We start from the raw sequence: 15150 nt of genomic DNA, 5'->3' as shown, positions 1-15150 counted from the left end.
GGTTTTTACTTTGGTGCCCTACTTACAATTTGGTCAGGTCCTGCTTTTAGTTTCCCTTTCAGATCTTCTTACTCAACTTCTGTTGATGAGTGGGATCATCCCATACTCATCTTTATCTTTCTGACTTAGCTCACTTCACATAATTCCTTCTAGCTCTGTCCAAGATGGGTCAGAGAAGGTGGGTTCAGGTGCCCAACACCTGAGTGGCTGAGAAAGCTGTGGTATATATACACAATGGAATACTATGCAGCTCGCTTTTTTTTTTTTTTTTTTTTTTCCTTTCTCTACTAGAAACTGTCTTCTGGCAGATAGCCTGCATGATGTCAGGGCTCACCTTGTTTCTTTTCTCTCAAAGATCACAGTCCTACTCTGCCTTTGTATAGTGTCTGGAAATTCTAGGTATTTCCTTTTGGTTTTATTTCCTAGTTATTCACAGCACTAGGGTAATTCTGAACCCTGTTACTTTTTCATGGCTAAAGTAGAAGTTAAAGGTAGTTTTTAACAATGTACTTAAACATGCATGAACAAAGAGAAGCTGAATGTTTTACTTGAAAGAAGCAGTACAATTGGAAGTTATAAACAGGGTTCAGTCTCTTTCCTAGAATATCAGTAGCTGAAAGCTAGAGACATACTAAATTTTAAATTATTAAGGAAATGTATTGTTGTTTGTTTTGTTTTGCAAGTTTATCTTCTTAGGTGTTATTTTATATCTTCCCATATCAAAATATGTGCACTTTGCTAGCCACCAATGTGCTAATTTCATTCTCCACCAAGGGCAGTGGACACACTAGCCAGACCTCTTAGCAAATTTATAGCTAACTCTTCAAATGTAACTTAAATAAAATTTTATTTTCCTAATTATAAGACTGTTCAGTTCAAGTGCTTTGAAGCAATTTCTTTTGTGTTTCTACTTTGGCTTACTAAATTAATTTTAGAGTGACTAACTTCTGAGTGGAATTATCAGATCAGGATTAAGGACCTTAAGTTTTCTCAGTGTCATGCTGTTATCAGAAATAGCCAGGATGACGACCACTTTCCTGTTATAAAATAATAAATAGTGGAATTATAAGAAAACATTAATTTTTACTCTTATGGTTTCAAACAACAATATTGATTTGTAGTAAATACTATTTTCAGCTATTTTCCCTTTAATTTTTAGATACTGGCTAATATCTCTACACATAATCAGAAAGTTGGCCTGCAGGGTAGTGCAATGAATAAGGCTTTGGACTCTCAGACATAAACTCTCAAGTTTAGCCACCTGTTATCACATATGCCAAAATTATGCTCTGGATCTCTCACTCTCTTTACCCCTGCCCATAATAAACAAGTTAGAGTTTTGTCATTCTTCAAATAGAATGATTTATTTGATTGCAATGTCTTAGGCCGCCCATCTTTTAATTTAGAAATTACTTATGAAAAAGTAGAAAGGATGGAAAAAAATGAATTTCTTTATCATCTTTACATAGATCTGCCAAATTTTAAAGCTTCAACACATTTGATTTATCTGTACTTAGATAAATAAAGTATATACACACACACACACGCTTTTCCAAGTACTATTTTGAAGTGTTTTCTTTTCTATCCAAGAAATTTAGAGTTGATGCAATATAAGTTACCTTGATCTATGCCAGTAATTCCTCCCTTATTTGTTTTCATTTTGTTTTGTTTTGTTTCAAGTCTTTCCATTAAAAAGAAAGAAAAGAATATCAAGGCAGGTTTGAACCAGGCTCCCACCACACTGGAGCAAGTTTCTGTGCTCTATTTTCTTCACCTCTCTCTCTTCCTCTGGCTTTGTCTCATTCTCTATCTTATCTGAAAAAGTTAGCTGAGAGTAATAAAGCCCAGTCAAGGACAAAAGGACCAAAGCGGGGGGGGGGGGGTGGGGGGGTGGGTGGGGGGGTGAGATGGATCCTCAGACATGAGGTCCCAAGCTTGATTATATCTGCCAGAGTGAGTGATGCTTGGTTTTCTCTCTCCTACTTTCTCATTAATGAATAATCAAATGTTTAAAAAGATGCAAACTGGACTTCCCTGGGCAGACGACCCCACCAATGTGTCCTGGAGCCCTGCTTCCCTAGAGCTCTGCCCCATTAGGGAGAGAGACAGGCTGTGAGTATGGATCGACCTGTCAATGGCCATATTCAGCGGGGAAGCAATTACAGAAGCCAGACCTTCCACCTTTTGCACCCCATAATGACCCTGGGTCCATACTCCCAGAGGGTTAAAGAATAGGAAAGCTATCAGGGGAGAAGATGGGATACAGAGTTCTGGTGGTGGGGATTGTGTGGAGTTGTACCCCTCTTATCCTAAGGTCTTGTCAGTGTTTCCATTTTATAAATAAAAATTTTTAAAAAGACAAATTTTTAAAAAAGAATGCTACCTAAATTACATGTGCGTGTGCGTGTGCGTGTGTGTGTGTGTGTGCGTGTATATGTAGTTTTTTGGATAGAGACAGAGAAACTGAAAGGGAAGGCTGAAATTAAAGTGAGACACGTGCAGCACTACTTCACTGCTCATGAAACTTTCCCTCTCCTCCCTTCGCCACAGGTGGGGGCCAGGGTCTTGGACTGGGTCCTTGCACATTATAACATGTATGCTCTACCTGATGTTGACTTTTTGCTCTTCCGGTAACTATTGGCTTGATCACATTTGATTATGCTAATTGCTTGAACCCCTCCTCCTTCCCTTTCCTGGATTATATTTGCATGATAAAGAATAAGGTCTTGATTTTCTGGTTTTCCTCCTTACAGTATTTTGGAAAGTAATTTTTTTTTCTATGTGATTAGCTCCCAGTAATATATTTTTTGATTTATCCACTTCTATTCAATTTCATATACATTTTTTCTCAGTGAGTTTTACTTTCAAAAATGTAAAATTCTGAGTGCCTGGAGATTAGACTTTTAGCATTTCCAGGAACTTACGTTCAAGCAGTCTACCATCTAATGAGCACAGTGCCCAAAGTAGAAGTTTCACAAGCAGTGAAGGCCTGGTGATATACTAGTGACAAAAAGACAACAACAACAAAAAAAAAGTAAAAATTAACCAGTTTCTATAAAGTGGTCATTCACAGAAATCTTTTTACTATTCTGTTTCCTCTACTCTATACCACCCATCCATCTATCTTTCTAGCTAGCATTTATATACTTATCTATTTATTTATCTATTTATTATGTTACCGGTAGTGCTGCTCAGTTCTTATACTGATGCCGGGGATTACACCTGAGATTTGGGAGCCTCAGGCATGAAAGTCCTTTTGCATAACCACAATAATGCCCCAGTTTCCCTCTGTTTTTATGAAAATCATTTTACTTCATTCTGTTTCTTTTTACAAATGATGCAAATGTAAAATGTAAAAGAATTCATATTAAATTGATGTGTATAGTCTTAGTTCTTGTTTCTTCTCCTGCTTATAACTTCACAAAGTGTCCTAACAGTTACTTCATGTAGCTTTTTTTCTTATTCTCTTATTTCCTTTAGATTGTTGTATGATATTCCACTGAGTGTCTATATCCCAGTTTACTCAACTAATCTTCTACAGAGAGATATTTAGATTGCTTCCATCATTTTTTTATTTAAATAATGTCTCACAGGCTGAGGAGATAACATAATGACCATACAAACAACTTTCATTCCTCAGGGTCTGATGTCCCAGTTTCAATCCCCTGACAGAGCTGAGCAGTGCTCTGGTTTTTCTCTGTATTGTTCTCTCTGTATGTCTCTCACTAAAATAAATATATAAAATCTTTAAAAAAAAAAAACTCTACGGCGTAAGGATCCCGGTTCGAACCCCGGCTCCCCACCTGCAGGGGAGTCACTTCACAGGTGGTGAAGCTGGTCTGCAGGTGTCTCTATCTTTCTCTCCTCCTCTCTGTCTTCCCCTCCTCTCTCCATTTCTCTCTGTCCTATCCAACAATGACAACAATAATAATAACTACAACAATAAAACAACAAGGGCAACAAAAGGGAATAAATAAATAAAATATTTTTAAAAAATTAAAAAAAAAACCTTAAAAAAAAAAACTCTAAATATAAACAATAGCTCATGTATATACTTGTGTATATGTATCTTTAGGATAAATCCTGGCAAATAGGATTGTTAATCATTCCACATTTAGTTAATTTATAATTGCCATCTTGGTTATTGCTGGGGTTTGGTGCTGGCACTAAGAATTAGCTGCTCCTGGTGGGAGAGGGAGAAACGGAGAGAGAAAGATAGACACCTGCAGATCTGCTTCATTGCTCCTGATGTTTCTCCCTCTCCCTCCCCACTCGAAGTTGGAGAGCATGGGCTCTAACCCTGTTCCTTGAGCATGGGAGTGTGTATGCTTAGCTGGGTGGCCTGCCACAGCCTCGCCTCCCTCATTATCACTCTATTTTAATGTTTTTAGTTTTTGCTACTTTTTGTTTCTCTTCTCACTCCTTTTACTCTAAAATTGACATGCATTTCTTATAATCCCAAACTTGGGGGGCAGGATAAAATTTTGAGGCCTTTTGACTTTACATATTGTGCTACAACTATAAATGTTGCTCAAAAACTGTATAGTAGCCAATAGAAGTGTAACAGCCCTTAGGAAATAGAACTAATTGTGACGGAAAAGAGTTCATATCAAAAAAAGTTACATATATATATATTCATTAATCTGTAGTAAAGATATGTTTGTGAGATGAATGTAAAGATGAAATACTACAATTAAAATTTTTACTTCATTAGTTATCAAAATGATTTATAAGGTACAAACATAGTTTAGCTTAATTTATGTATGAATTACCACAAATAAGCATATAACTGTGGCAACCACAGCTAGTGTGTTTCATTTACAAAATGCTTTGTATTAATAGTATTTTCATCAGTATATGTTCATTTACTTAAAATATTTCATTTGATCCTCTACCATATTGTGAGGTAATATTTAGCATTATTATTACCTGTTGTTCATATGCTTACCTCATGATGCTGGTGCCGTGGAGCAAATCCAGGACCACACAAATGTGAGGCATGTACTCTACCACTAAGTTAACATCCTTGGGTCCTATCTTTTACAGATGAGGAAGCTAAGGCATGGAAATGTTAAGTCATGTACTGAAATCCATGTAACTAACTGTGGCAGAACAACATCTGAGCCCACTTTCTGTATACTTTTTTTGATAATGCTATATAGTTATTATTTTCCTGTATAAAGACATTGACCAACCAACATTTTCTATGTCACTTTACTTTATTTTAAATGTGTTTATTTGTTAACATCAAAGAGAGAAGAGATCTAAAGAGAACCAGACGTCACTGTGGCATTCAAGTCCAGTGCTCTAGCCCCTGTGTCGCCATCCAAGCAGCTATATATCACTTTTGATCCTGAGGTATTAGATCACTGTGCTTTATTTTTGTTCCCCAAAGTAGTGTAAGATTTTATATAGTTGTTATAGCAGATTTTCTTACCCTCAGTGGTAGAGCAGGACTGATATTCCATTTACAACAATAGTAACTTTTATCAAAACAGTCTGTTTGCTGTTACTGTCCATGGCTGGACATTGATATGTGCACCATTTTTCTGACCCATTCAAATAATTTACGCTCCTTTTTTTTTTTTTTTTCCCAGTGGATGATTCAGCAGCCATACAAAGCAGCAACATTCTTTGGATGCATTGGAGTAGATAAATTTGGTGAAATCCTGAAGAAAAAAGCTGCTGAAGCTCATGTGGATGCTCATTATTATGAGCAGAATGAACAGCCAACAGGAACTTGTGCTGCCTGCATCACTGGTGGCAACAGGTCAGTATAGTTCCAAGGGAAGCGCTGTACTGATCTGCAGTTTAAACACTGGTATAATCTGAATTCAAGTGTGATTTTGGGAGTTAGACCTCACTCTAATAATTACTTTCAATATTTAATAAACCAAATTTTTCATTGAAAAAAGTTACCTTTGTTGAATTTGCTGTTGTGTTCACAAGGTATAATGACTTGAAATTTTTGAGATTATCTAATCTAGTCTCTATTTTACAAAGAGAATCAGAAAAGGAAACAATTTATTCAAAGTTTTGTAGTAAGATTCTTCCCAAAACCATGATTAAAAATAATCTTTTCTTCGTCATTGGTGAAGTAGTGTTGGCAGTTGTCTCTGTCTGTCTCTCTATCTCCCTTTTCCCTTTCTATTTCTGGCTGTCCTTATCAATAAATAAATTAAGATAATAAAAAAAATTTAAAGGAAGAAAAATCATCTTTATGATGATGATGATGATGATGATGATGATGATGATGATGATGATGCTGCTGCCCTGGATTGGAATATTCAAATACATAAGGGTATGTGTGCACTTAACATATATGAAAGAAATGGTGCTGTATTCAGTGTTATAAATTGAGTCACCAGAAGCATTTCTGGCTAATAGTTACTCATTCATATTAAATATTTGGTCATTGGTAATGCACCATTCATGATACAACCCATTACATTTCTATTACAACTTTATTTGAAATTTCATTATTATGTGAATTCACCATGTATTCATCAATTTTCATGCACTGGTTAGACATTTGCTACTAAGAATTTTCAAAGATTGTCTATGTTTATTCTTTTCTTTCTTTCTTCTTTTTTATTTTTCTTTTTTCCTCCAGGGTTATTGTTAGGACTTGATGCCAGCACTATGAACCCACTGCTTCTGGAGGCTATATTTTTTCCATTTTATTGGATAGGACAGAAAGAAATCGAGAGAGGAGGGGAAATAGAGAAGGAGAGTGAAAGATAGATACCTGCAGACCTGCTTCACTGCTTGTGAAGTGACCCCCCCCCCTCCAGATGGGGAACTGGGACCCTTGTGTGGGTCCTAGTGCTTCATACTATGTGCGCTTAACCAGGTACACCACAGCTGGCCCCCAGATTGTCTACTTTTAAATAATAGCTCACCAAATATTTTATATTCCTTATAGTTAGGAATAGTCTATTTTCCTTTATTTCTTGTCTCTTTTTCACTACTATCCTTTCTTCCTTTGCTATTTACATCTGGATCCTCCTTTCTATACTTCCTCCCTACTCTCTTCTCCTTGCTTCTTGCTCCTTTACTTTATCTCTTGGCCACTCATTTTTGTTCTTAAACATAGTGTAAGTCATTAAGACCAGGGCCTCATACATGCAGGGTTTGCACTCTGCCACTTAGATGGCTCCTGGTGTGTGTGTGTGAGTGTATTTATATATTTTTTTTTTCTATGACAGCAAGAATAGAGCAGTCATCCACTACTGAGCCAGTTTTGCATAACCTTTGACCTCCAGCAAATGTCTACAGAAGTACTTAAAGCTACTCTGAGCAGTTGTCAATAAATAACTGAAATATAATTTAAAAACACTTTTTTCCATATTTTTATTTATATAAAAAAGGAGACATTAACAAAACACTTTCTAAAGCTATTAATGTCACAAGGCCAGAATATCACTTGAGGATGGGGATCAAACATGAGACCTCATGCTCACAGGTCATATACTCTATCTAGCCTCTGCACTACCTCTTGTGCTGCCTTATAATGTAATTTACAAAAAGAATTAATGTGTTGGGCTTAGTGGTGCTTCACCCAGTAGGGTTTGCACACTGTCAAACCCTACCGTATGAGGAACTGGATTCAAGCCCTTGGTTCTCACTTACAATGGGGAAGTTTCACAAGCAGTAACAGGTGTCTTTTCTCTTCTCCCTCTCCCTCTCCCTACTCCCCTCTTCCTTTCCCCTCTCTCTTCTTTCTGCACTTTTCTCCTTCTCTGTGTCTCCATAAGAATGAAGAAAAAGGAAAAAAAGAATAGCTCGTGGGAATGAATGAGTCATTGTGTAGACACCAACCCCCAATGATAACCCTGTTGGCAAAAGAAGAAAGTGTATGTGTCTATATGTCTGTGTAGGGCATTTTTCTTTCATTCTTATTTTTTTTTAATGCATGACTAAGTAACAGTTCTTTCTGATAGTTCTAAAGTTATTTATATATATTTTTATCACTTTTATCATAGTTCGCAGTACAGTGTTGATTCATTGGGTATAATTTCTCCTCTCCTCATAATAGATATCTGCAGAAAACTCTTCTATAGATCCTTTTTCTCCAATGTGGACACAAATCCCAGTGCTCTCTCAGCTCCTTTCTTTCCCCAGTCATTTGCTTTGGTGCAGTATTGCAAAGGTATTTTTGAAACTTTCCTATTACTTTATTTTGTGTATATTGCAGAATTTTCCCCCCAGGATTAAGTGATTATTTAAAAAATGTGTCACACTGTATAGACAGCAGTAACAACAACAATAACTACAACAAGGGCAACAAAAGGGAATAAATAAGTAAATACTTTCTTAAAAAAAAAGAAGTCAACATTCTCTCCCATAATTGTGTGAGTCCAGGACTATAGAAATGTCACTGTCCCTGCCCCACAGCTACAAATTAACATTTTCAGGTCACAGTAGTAAGTCTTCCCACAGGCGAGCTTCTGGAAAAATGAGCTATTTCCTCGGCTCATATTTCCCTCTTTTGTAGCATGCACCAGCAATCTATCCAAGAAGTGTATAGTGGGGCATAAAGAGGGGGCCCACCAACAAGCCCCCAGTTGTTGACAGCCGTAAGATTAGAGACAAACACAAAGAGGTATGTCAGCATACTGGCAAAAAATCCTGTGACAGTTTAGGAATAACTCTTCATCTTACTCATGGTAGAAACCCCAATGTCCAGTGCATAGGTATTGACAAGGTATACCAGTGAGTTACAGAAATACACACAAAAAAATGATGTCACCTAGGAGGCGAGATCGGTTCTGCAAAAAAAAAAAAAAAATCCCAGGATGCCTTCTTCCTGATAAATTGCTACTATGGAGTCACAGAGTTCACAGTACTTGGGTCCTCTCCCAGTATATTGTACCGTAGATCACAAAGTGATCTCACATGGAAGGGATGTGTGATTATAGAGCAGCAGCAGATCATCTCCTCAGTTGTCTCCTTGATAACTCTGTCAAAGGATGATGAGGCTTCTTTCTGTACATTTCCAGGTTCTACCCCTTCAATCTTCTCCTGGTAATTAATGTATATATATATTTTTAAAACAGACCATTTATTTTGTAAAAAGTCAGGGACTGTGGTTGTGGTTCGGCAGTAGAGTGCATGCCTTACATGCCAAGCACTGTAGAACTTTATCATGGACCTCAGCTCTAAGGACTCCTGAGCACAGTCTTGGACTTAAGTCTGTGAACAATCCACACTTCCCATCAATGCACACCATGTGCTGAGCATAAGAAAATAGACCTGGAACTTGACATACTTGCCACCCCAAAATATTTCATTTTATTGTTGGAAGGAGAGGTTCATATCCCACAGGAGCAGCTGGGACAGGATGGTGAGGCCAGAGCCTAGGCCTGAGCACCTGACTGACTGGCTGGGTCCACCTTGATGGCAACCGCAGACTAACAGACAGACGGAGCCACCAAGTCACTGAGCCGGGCCAGATCACGTGCCCGCAGAGCCGCTGGCTTCACTGGCCCACTACGCATGCACAAACACACGTACCTATATTGCAGAATTTAATGCTTTTAATGTTTTATTTTCAATAAATAAAACCATGATTGTTCAAACTTTCAAATACACCTATATAGACCTTTCCTTATTTCAGTGTTGCTAAAATCAACTTTAGTATGCAAAGAGTAGTTTTTCAGTTAGTGAGAAATAGGTCAAATTTAGTTTCTTAATGGGAACTTTATTTATTTACTTTAATTTTTAAATTATCTTTATTTATTGATTTATTGGATAGAGACAGCCAGAAATCAAGAGGGAAGCAGGTGGGATGGAGAGGAAGAGAGACACCTACAGCACTGCTTCACCACTCATGAAGCTTTCCCCCTGCGGGGACCAGGACTCAAACGTGGGTCCTTGCGCATTGTAACGTGCACTCAACCAGGTGTGCCACCACCCGGCCCCTATTTTATTTTATTTTATTTTTTTATTTATATTCCTTTTTGTTGTCCTTGTTTTTTTTTTTTTCAGATAGAAACAGAGATAGTGAGAGACAGAGAGATATCAAAGCATAGGAGCTTTCCCACCTCTAGTAGTATTCACATGTGGTGCTGAGGCTCAAACCTGGGCCATCTATGCATTCGAGCTATTTTGCCAGCCCTCTATTTACAATTATTATTATATATATTTACATATATAATAGTATATATGCTCACCCTATCCTAATTCTGAGTATATCATAATACCAACCACCTTCATATGGTGAATCACAAACTGATATTTCAAGGCTCAGTTCAGGAGTCATTTCCTTCAAAGAGCTTTCTCCTGTCGTCTCCTCTAACACTCACTCAATCATATGAATCTGTCACTGTGTTTTATTCTTTGTCTTCTTTAGTTACACCAGAAGCTTTTTGGCAACAAGGACTCATTCCCACCCCCACCCCGCCCCCATCCTTGTGGCCTCTGGCTACAACTTGATCTACAGAAACACGCAGGGTGCTCTATTTTCTTTTCAAATTCTAGTCAATAAGACCAGGGGAGGGAGTCTGGAAGTAAGTGGGTTAAGTGCACGAGGCAGGAAGCACAAGGACCAGTGTAAGGATCCGGGTTCAAGCCCCGGGCTCCCCACCTGCAGGGGAGTCGCTTCACAAACGGTGAAGCAGGTCTGCAGGTGTCCTTCTCTCCCCCTCTCTGTCTTCCCCTCCTCTCTCCATTTCTCTATGTCCTATCCAACAACAACGGCAACAACAATAACTACAATAATAAAAACTAGGGCAACAAAAGAGAATAAATAAATATTTTTTTAAAATTCTAGGAGTTCAGGAGTCGGGCTGTAGCACAAGGGGTTAGGCGCAGGTGGCGCAAAGCGCAAGGACCGGCGTTAGGATCCCGGTTCGAGCCCCGGATCCCCACCTACAGGGGAGTCGCTTGACAGGTGGTGAAGCAGGTCTGCAGGTGTCTTTCTCTCCCCCTCTATCTCCCCGTCCTCTCTCCATATCTCTCTGTCCTATCCAGCGACAATGACAACAATAATAACTACAACAATTTTTTTTTAAAAAAGGGCAACAAAAGGGAATAAATACATAAATAAATAGTTTTTAAAAAATTCTAGGAGTCCGGCGGTAACGCAGCGGGTTAAGCACAGGTGTCGCAAAGCGCAAGGACCAGCGTATGGATCCGGGGTCCAGCTCCTGGCTTCCCACCTGCAGGGGAGTCGCTTCACAGGCAGTGAAGCAGGTCCGCAGGTGTCTGTCTTTCTCTCCCCGTCTTCCCCTCCTCACTCCATTTGTCCTTGTTGTTTTTATCGTTGTTGTGGTTTGTTTTATTTTAGTTTTAGGTTTTCCACCAGTGTTATCCCTAGGGCTCACTGCCAACACTACAAATCTACCACTCTCGGCTGTCAGTCCTTCCCCTCTTTTCCATTTCTTTCTTTCTTTCTTTCTTTCTTTCTTTCTTTCTTTCTTTCTTTCTTTCTTTCTTTCTTTCTTTCTTTCTTTCTTTCTTTCTATTTTTAATTGACAGGACAGAGAAATTGAGAGGGAAGGAGAGGAAGAGAGAAAGACACCTGCAGACCTGCTTCATCGCTCATGAAGCATTCCCCTTGCAGGTGGGGCAAGGAGGCTCACACCTGGGCCTTTGAGCATGGTGGTATGTTGGATTCACTGGGTACACCATCACCTGGCTCTCCTATCAGTAGTTTTATCATCAAATTACAGTTTAGTAGCTAGTACTATTTGTTTTCATCTAGTAAGTATTTTTGTCAAAATTTTGCTATAGCTGTATTTACTTCAGTGATTTTTTATAGATTAGGGTTAATTTTTATGTTTATAATACAGTTATTTTGCATGAAGATATTGCTATATATTACTCTTAGCTTCATAAGCTTAATTAAACGTTAACAGATGTACCTTCTATAGTTAATTGACACTGACATGAAGATGAGTAGAAAGATGTTTTGAATGAGAATTTATTTTATTTAACAGAAAAACCAGTCTTAATACTCAAATGACAAGTGACATATGTTCCTAAAGGTGTGCTTGTACATAGATATATCTAACTAGAAAAAGTGAGAAATTGACACATTATCCTCTAAATTCAATGTCAGAATGAATATGAAATACCTTTATTTGTATTTAATGTATAATTATTTCATTAAATTAAATTTAACTTTGAGGTTTGAGTACCTGTAGCACAATTTTTAATTCAACATTCTGCTTAGATATTCCAGCTGCAAAAGCTGGACCAGTGTAAATTGAAACTAACTTTACTTTGTTCCAGTCCTTAAAATGCAATGATTTTTAGATTAATTCCTCATAGTAAGTACAGTCTACATAGATATGTATGTTTGCAAAAATTAATCCAACATTTAGCTGTTAATGTTTTAGATTACATAACCAATGCATTATATATTGATACTCTTAAAACTTAAATGAAACTGTAAGGACATTAAACTGTAGCATTTCTTAACATTCTAAACAATTACTTGCATCAAGTAGATAATCTTTAGTGTTTACTTTAAAGTGGACATGTAACTCTAAATATGTTTGAAAACAAAAATACGTTTTATTTTTATTCATTAAAAAACCAAATGTTTCACAAAACTTATCAATCAATATTGCTATTATCCTGTATAAAAACACATGGTGCGCAAAGCGCAAGGGCCGGCTTAAGGATCCCGGTTCAAGCCCCCGGCTCCTCACCTGCAGGGGAGTCACCTCACAAGCGGTGAAGCAGGTCTGCAGGTGTCTCTTTCTTTCCCCCTGTCTGCTTGCCCCTCCTCTCTCCATTTCTCTCTGTCCTAGCCAATAACAACGACATCAACAACAATAATAGCTACAACAATAAATAAAATAACAATAAAAAACCACATGACATGTTTCGACCATACTGTAATTTAAACCTACTTAATTATTATTTTTTATTTTAGATCCCTTGTAGCTAATCTTGCTGCTGCCAACTGTTATAAAAAAGAAAAACATCTTGACATGGAGAAAAACTGGACATTGGTAGATAAAGCAAGAGTTTACTACATAGCGGTAAGTGTTTATCTAGTGAATTTCTGGTACATGTTTCTACTATAAATTATACGTGTTAGCAGATACTCTATTTTATGATAGCAATTTTTATTCAACTCTGCCTCTTTTTTTGATATGTAATGTATAAATATTTCTTGCCCAAGTATTGAATTAAACAAGTTTCACATAATCTTTTTAAAATAATTCTGAAAATAAGGTGTTGGGCAGTAACACAGCGTGTTAAGCGCACATGGTGCGAGGTGTAAGGACCGCCATTAGGATTCTGGTTTGAGCTCCCGGTTCTCCACCTGCAGGGGTGGTTGCTTCACAAGTGGTGAAGCAGGTCTACAGGTGTCTGTCTTTATCTCCCCTTCTCTCTCTTCCCTTCCTTTCTAGTTTTCTCTCTGTCCTATCCACCACCACCAACAATGACAGCAATAATAACGACAACAACAAGGGCAACTAAAAGTAGAAAAAATGGCCTCTAAAAGTAGTGGATTCGTAGTGCAGGAACTGAGCCCCAGTAATAACCCTGAGACAAATAATAATAATAATTCTGAAAGTTTACATCTTATGCTTTCAGATCACTTGTGAATGATGATGCCTGCATTGTGTGGGAAAATGATAGTTGTAGTATAAATATTAACTGCCAACGGTTTTAGGGTTTTTTCCCCATTAAAAAATCCTAATTGCTATTTATTCTTTAGTAATTATGACACATTAATTTAATATTACAAGAAACATTGATTGTGACAAATCTTTTAAATCTCAGAATAAGGGCAGCATGTAATTGGAATTGTTAAATCTTGTGACATAAAAATAATAGGTTTAAGAACTCATTTCTAAAATAAAGCTGTATTAAAGTCTAAAATCCTCCTGAGCTAATCACCCTATGAATACTGCTGTTTTTATTTAAGATCAGTTATATGTGGTTGATCACAAATAAGTAGATACCTGTGGAAAATGGAAAGTCCCACATATGCATATATTATTTGGTTTTGCTAAAACAGCTGCTGCCATTCAATACCTGAGCTGTGAAACAGCTGGTAAGACACGTACAAAATTGATTATCCTGTATAAACATGCCTATTGAAAGGATAATTATTTCAGTCTAGTGTTAATGTCTCCTACAGCTTGTTTATGTGCATTGCTATAGGCTTTACAAGGTTGTTATTGATTCCTTTATATAGCAAGTTCAACCCCTTTCGTAACTGTCAAATAATTGCTTACATTCAGAAATTCTTCTATCAGTGTGAGAAAAGCATTTCAGCAAAATGTTTTTTAATTTAATTATTGTAAATATTTTTTTTCAAATATTTGTCAGAAGTCTTTTTTTTTTTCTTCCTCTGTCACCAGGGTTATTTCTGGTGCTTTCATGACAGCTCAACCAATCTACCACTCGCTGCAAACATTTTTTAAAAGAAATTTAAAAAAATAAATTGATGAAATACTTTAAAATTTTTAATTATCTATTTATTTATTTATTTATTGGATAGAGACAGCCAGAAATCAAGAGAGAAGGGGATAATAGTGAGGAAAAGTGAAAAAGAGACACCTCCAGCCCTGCTTCACCACTTGCAAAGCTTTTCCCCTACAGGTGGGGCATAAGGGCTTGAACCTGAGCCATTATGCATTGTAACATATGCTCAAACAGGTGCACCACCACCCGGCCCCTTAAAGAAATTTTTTATCTTTTTTTTTTTAATAGAAGAGAGAAATTGTGAGGGAAAGGAGAGGCAGATAAGGAGAAAAAGACATACCTACAGCACTGCATCATCACGCTTAAATTTTCCCTCCTGCAGAGGGAAGATTTTTTTTTATAGCTGAGTAGTATTCCAGTGTGTATATACCACAACTTGCTCAGCCACTCATTTGTTGTTGGACACCTGGGTTGCTTCCAGGTTTTGACTATTACAAATTGTGCTGCCAAGAACATATGTGTACACAGATCTTTTTGGATGGGTGTTTGGGTTCCTTAGGATATATCCCCAGGAGAGGAATTACAGGATCATAGGATAGGTCCATTTCTAGCCTTCTGAGAGTTCTCCAGACTGTTCTCCACAGGGTTTGGACCAATTGACATTCCCACCAGCAGTGCAGGAGGGTTCCTTTGACCCCACACCCTCGCCAGCATTTGCTGCTGTTACCTTTTCTGATGTATGACATTCTCATGGGA

The 15150-nt window shown here is 37.5% G+C and overlaps 1 protein-coding gene and 1 pseudogene across 5 annotated transcripts in view; one reads left to right on the top strand and one right to left on the bottom strand.

Annotated features, from left to right (window-relative positions):
• ADK (adenosine kinase) overlaps positions 1-15150 on the top strand; it is a 452224-nt gene that overhangs the window by 205614 nt on the left and 231460 nt on the right. For all 5 annotated transcript variants that reach the window (XM_060172912.1, XM_060172984.1, XM_060172793.1 and 2 more), the window contains exons 5-6: positions 5598-5770; positions 12887-12995. In XM_060172912.1, coding sequence (XP_060028895.1) covers positions 5598-5770; positions 12887-12995 — 282 coding nt within the window. The remainder of the gene's footprint in view (positions 1-5597; positions 5771-12886; positions 12996-15150) is intronic.
• LOC107522361 (mitochondrial carrier homolog 2-like) lies at positions 8332-9150 on the bottom strand (annotated as a pseudogene).

Source organism: Erinaceus europaeus, chromosome 1 (assembly GCF_950295315.1).
Source record: "Erinaceus europaeus chromosome 1, mEriEur2.1, whole genome shotgun sequence".
NCBI lineage: Eukaryota > Metazoa > Chordata > Mammalia > Eulipotyphla > Erinaceidae > Erinaceus > Erinaceus europaeus.
Note: the sequence above shows the minus strand (reverse complement) of the source record. Positions and strands in the feature narration are given on the sequence as shown.